We start from the raw sequence: 3975 nt of genomic DNA, 5'->3' as shown, positions 1-3975 counted from the left end.
AGTGTCCCTCTGCATTTGCCTTCCAGGGGAGCAAGAGCCCTTCACCTGAAATCCTCCCACGATGCTGTGGCTGCTGCTGCTGCAGGTCTGGGCGAGCTGCCTCTGGTTGGGACACGGCGAGGTGGTGGAGTCCTTTGCAAATACATGTAATGAGTTTTTCTACCAGAAAATGCCTGCAACAAATGGTCTGCTGCCAGAGAACCCAGCCTGGATCTGCCAGACCTTCAAGAACCAGCCTTTCTATGCCACCTTGTATGACAAAAAGGAGCGTATTCCCGTGTACTCTGCTTACATCTACCAGTTTGACACTAGCAAGAGAGTTACACCATTATGGATGGTGGAGCCCCAGGTGAGTGTCCTCTCTTACAGCATGTCACTCTGCAGTCACTAAAAGATGAACTGCAGCATTTAACCAAACGTCTCTATTTCCTCCCACCACCATACACACACCTGCAAATGGACCCATTGGATGGGATTCATCTCATCTCACTTCAAACACCTGCACCACATGATTCCTCTGATGCATTTCAAACAGCAGCAGGAGCAGGAGGAGGATTGCTATCCCAAAGGTGCCCAGTTTTCTGCATTGACCTGAGAGCAACATCAAGACAAATTCCATTCAATTCAAAGTCAAACCGACGCCCCTCTCTGCGCCCTGCTGTGGTGGGAGATCAAGTGATGGGGAAAAGGCATCCAACAGCAGCTAAATTTGGGGGACCAAGAGTCCTACTGAATTCTGATCTCCACTTTGCCCTGAGCTGTTTTGCATCCCTGACAGAGCTTAATTTCTCACAGTTAGGACTCCATTTGTCTTTGTAAGTGATGTGAGAGAAGTGAGGAGAAACTCAGAATTGGGTGAGATGACCCAGGGAAAAAGCCTTGGCACAGACACTGAGTGGGGAGAGGGTTTGGTGAACCCTGGGGAATGTATTGAGTGATATTTCAGGCAGTGAAAAGTGAGGAGCATCAGTGTCAGTCCAGTCAGAAGAGGGTGATCTCCAGCCATGGCCAGTTGCCCCTGATCACTGTTGCCTCAGGCTTGGTTCAGAAGGATCCACCAGACACTCAGATCTCCACAAACAACAGAGCTCTCCCAGATGTCCTTCAGACTTTCAGTAAAAAAGACCAAGGGAATTATGGAACAGAAAGAGAGGAAGTTCAGGTCATTGCTAAGGACAGAGCAGCAGGATGGAATTTAGGTGTTCATGGACAATAGAAGAAAGCCATATGCCTTGTTCTAGAGGAAGAATAAATATGTTTCCCCAAAGATGAAAAGAAAGGTGTTTGAGTTCTAAAAAAAAAAAAAAAAAATCCATTTGCACTTTGTACTCATTGGAACTCAAAGAACTAATATAATATTGCACTACTGCAATTTCTATATTTAGGGGGGATAATGCTTCACTCTTTTCATGGAATCATTGACTCATAGAGGGATTTGTGTTGGAAAGACCATCAAAGATCATCTCAATTCAGCCCCCCTGCCATGGGAAGGGCCACCTCCCACTAGACCTGGTTGCTCAGAGCCCCATCCAACCTGGTCCTTTCCCTCCTGGACCATGGAGCCAGGCCTCCTGCAAGCTCTTTGATTTTGATAACTTTTTCCAGAGGTCCTTTTTCAGTACTTGGGTTCCTCAGGACTCTTTGGGGATTATGAGCTCTTGAAGAGGCTGATCATGGCTAACTTCTTTGCAGTGAGGCTGCAGAAGATACTCCCTGTCCCAGATCAGCTCTGAGACACATACTAGGACTGCAGTAGCAGATCCCATTTGCATTGAGGTCAAAAAAACCTTCATCCTTGCAGTGACCTGTAGCCCCCCTGGGAAACCTCACCTCTAGGACTGTTTTCTCAACACGTCTCCCTGTGTCTGGGATTACAGGAGGCAAACCCTGGTGTTCCAGGAGTGTGGTACACCTGTAGCAGCCACACATGGAATCAAAGAATGACAGAATGGGGTGGGAGGATCTGAGGAGAGCTCTGGGCAGATGTGGGGTGTGGAGACAGGATGAAATGGAATCAATATGTCGGGGAAGGTTTCTTACCAAACCTACGAGTGGAAAATTCTAATTGTCTCATGTATCCAGCCACATTCTCAGCACAGGCTGCAGGTTGGATCACAAAGGTCACAAGTTATGGCTTTATTAATATAATAAGTTAATAAACCATACGGACCCAGTTAGCTGGTTGGGGGTTCAAAGCCAAATCCTCTTTATTCAAATGAGACAACACCTTATATTTGGGTTAACATGTCATACCATGTGACCTTACCAACCAATCACCATGGGTATGTCACTGCCCATGGGTGGGAGTACTTTGGGACTTCATTTCCCAGAATGCCCCTCTGGCATCCTTCCTTAAACCCGACCCCTACAACAAGTCAAATGGAGAGCTGTCACATTCTGAGCTTCTTTTGTCTTAAAAGCTCTTGTGTTCATCCAGGAGGGGCAGCTATAGGATTTATCTAGATTTATACATTTCCATACAATGAGATGACAAGAAATTAGATCTTGACACTCAGACACTTCTGCTGCAGGGAGACTTGCTCCATTACTCCCGTCCCCAATACTAACATGTTTTCTTTCCTCTTCCTTATCTGTCAAGCTGATACGGGACAATTTGCCCAAAGATATGGAAACAGAGGCAACCCTCAGAGAAACTTACTCAGTCACCCAAGATGATATCAGCGAGAGCCAGGCTGTCTACCAAGACTACCTTAAACTTAAGGATTTGGACCGTGGCCATTTGAACCCTGCTTCCCATCATGACACCCAGGACGGCAGGGACGCGACCTTCACCCTCACCAACATAGTGCCCCAGAACACTGCACTCAACAACGGCGAATGGAACATCTATGAGCAGAAAACGATGCCCAAGAAAAGCAAGGACTGTCAAACCACCTATGCCATTGTGGGTGCTGTGCCTGGTACCTCCTACATCGCTGATGGGAGGGTTAATGTACCCAGCCACATCTGGGCCAGTGCCTGCTGCAAGACCAACAACAACACCATGAGTGCTTGGGCGGCCATTGCCGAGAACAATAAGGACAAGATCCGGGTCCTCAAGCTGGGGGCTCTGGAGGAAAAGTTGGCTGAGCTGTATAACAGGGGACCAGTTTCTCTGTTCCATGTGGACTGTCCCCGTACATAAGCCTCGCATCCTGGATGCAAAAGGCTCAAGGGCTTTTCCCACATATCACAGAATCATAGAAGGCTTTGAGTTGGAATGGACCTCAAGGATCATCCAGTTCCAAACCCTCCTGCAATATAGCAGGGACACCTTCCACTAGACCAGGTTACTCAGAGCCATGTCCAACCTGGCCTTGAACACTTTCAGGGATGGAGCAGACACAGCTTCTCTTGGCAGCCTGTATCAGTGTTTCACCACCTCAGAGGGAAGAATTTCTTTCTGATACATAGCCTGACCCTGCCCTCTACCACTTTAAATCCCCATTCTCCTGTCACTCGATGGCCTTGTTCATAGTCCCTCTCCAATTCTGGAGACCCCTTAGGTACTGGAATGGGATCTAAATTCTCCTAAGAGCCTTCTCCAGATGAACACCCCCACCTCTCTCAGCCTGCCTCTAGAGCAGAGGTGATCCAGCTCTGAGAGAACCTTCATGACCTCCTCTGGACTCCACCCCAACAAGTTTGTGTCCTTCTCATGTTGTGAGCCCAGAGCTGGAGGCAGCACTGCAGGTGGGGTCTCACGAGAGCAGAGTAGATGGGGAAAAATGTCCTGTGCAGTGTCCATCCTGCTCCCTTCTCTGGTGGGTTTCCAGCTCTGTCCCTCAGGGCAACTCCTCCTCCTGCCTTGATAAAAGGGAGAAGGAGGTGAGCAGAGCCTCCAGCTGGTTTGCTTTGCTGCCCATGCTGGCAGAGAGCTCTTAGGGATGAGTCCTTGCCCTGGCAGTCTGGAGGGAACAGCTGGAGAAGAGCCCATGGACAAGGAAATCAGAGCTTCTCAGTGAGACCAGAAGG

The 3975-nt window shown here is 48.6% G+C and overlaps 1 protein-coding gene across 5 annotated transcripts in view; it reads left to right on the top strand.

The window, feature by feature from the left end:
- Positions 1-3975, top strand: part of LOC108493866 (endonuclease domain-containing 1 protein-like) — an 18263-nt gene that overhangs the window by 9885 nt on the left and 4403 nt on the right. For 2 of the 5 annotated variants that reach the window (XM_017807782.1, XM_017807780.1), the window contains exons 2-3: positions 27-349; positions 2600-2820. The exons of 2 other annotated variants lie outside the window; for them this stretch is intronic. In XM_017807782.1, coding sequence (XP_017663271.1) covers positions 62-349; positions 2600-2820 — 509 coding nt within the window. In that variant the 5' untranslated portion in view covers positions 27-61. Of the gene's footprint in view, positions 1-26; positions 350-2599; positions 3227-3975 lie in introns of those variants that run through there. One more of the 5 variants, XM_017807781.1, reaches the window with a different exon arrangement.

This window comes from Lepidothrix coronata, unplaced genomic scaffold (assembly GCF_001604755.1).
Source record: "Lepidothrix coronata isolate B3197 unplaced genomic scaffold, Lepidothrix_coronata-1.0 Scaffold20, whole genome shotgun sequence".
Lineage (NCBI taxonomy): Eukaryota > Metazoa > Chordata > Aves > Passeriformes > Pipridae > Lepidothrix > Lepidothrix coronata.
Note: the sequence above shows the minus strand (reverse complement) of the source record. Positions and strands in the feature narration are given on the sequence as shown.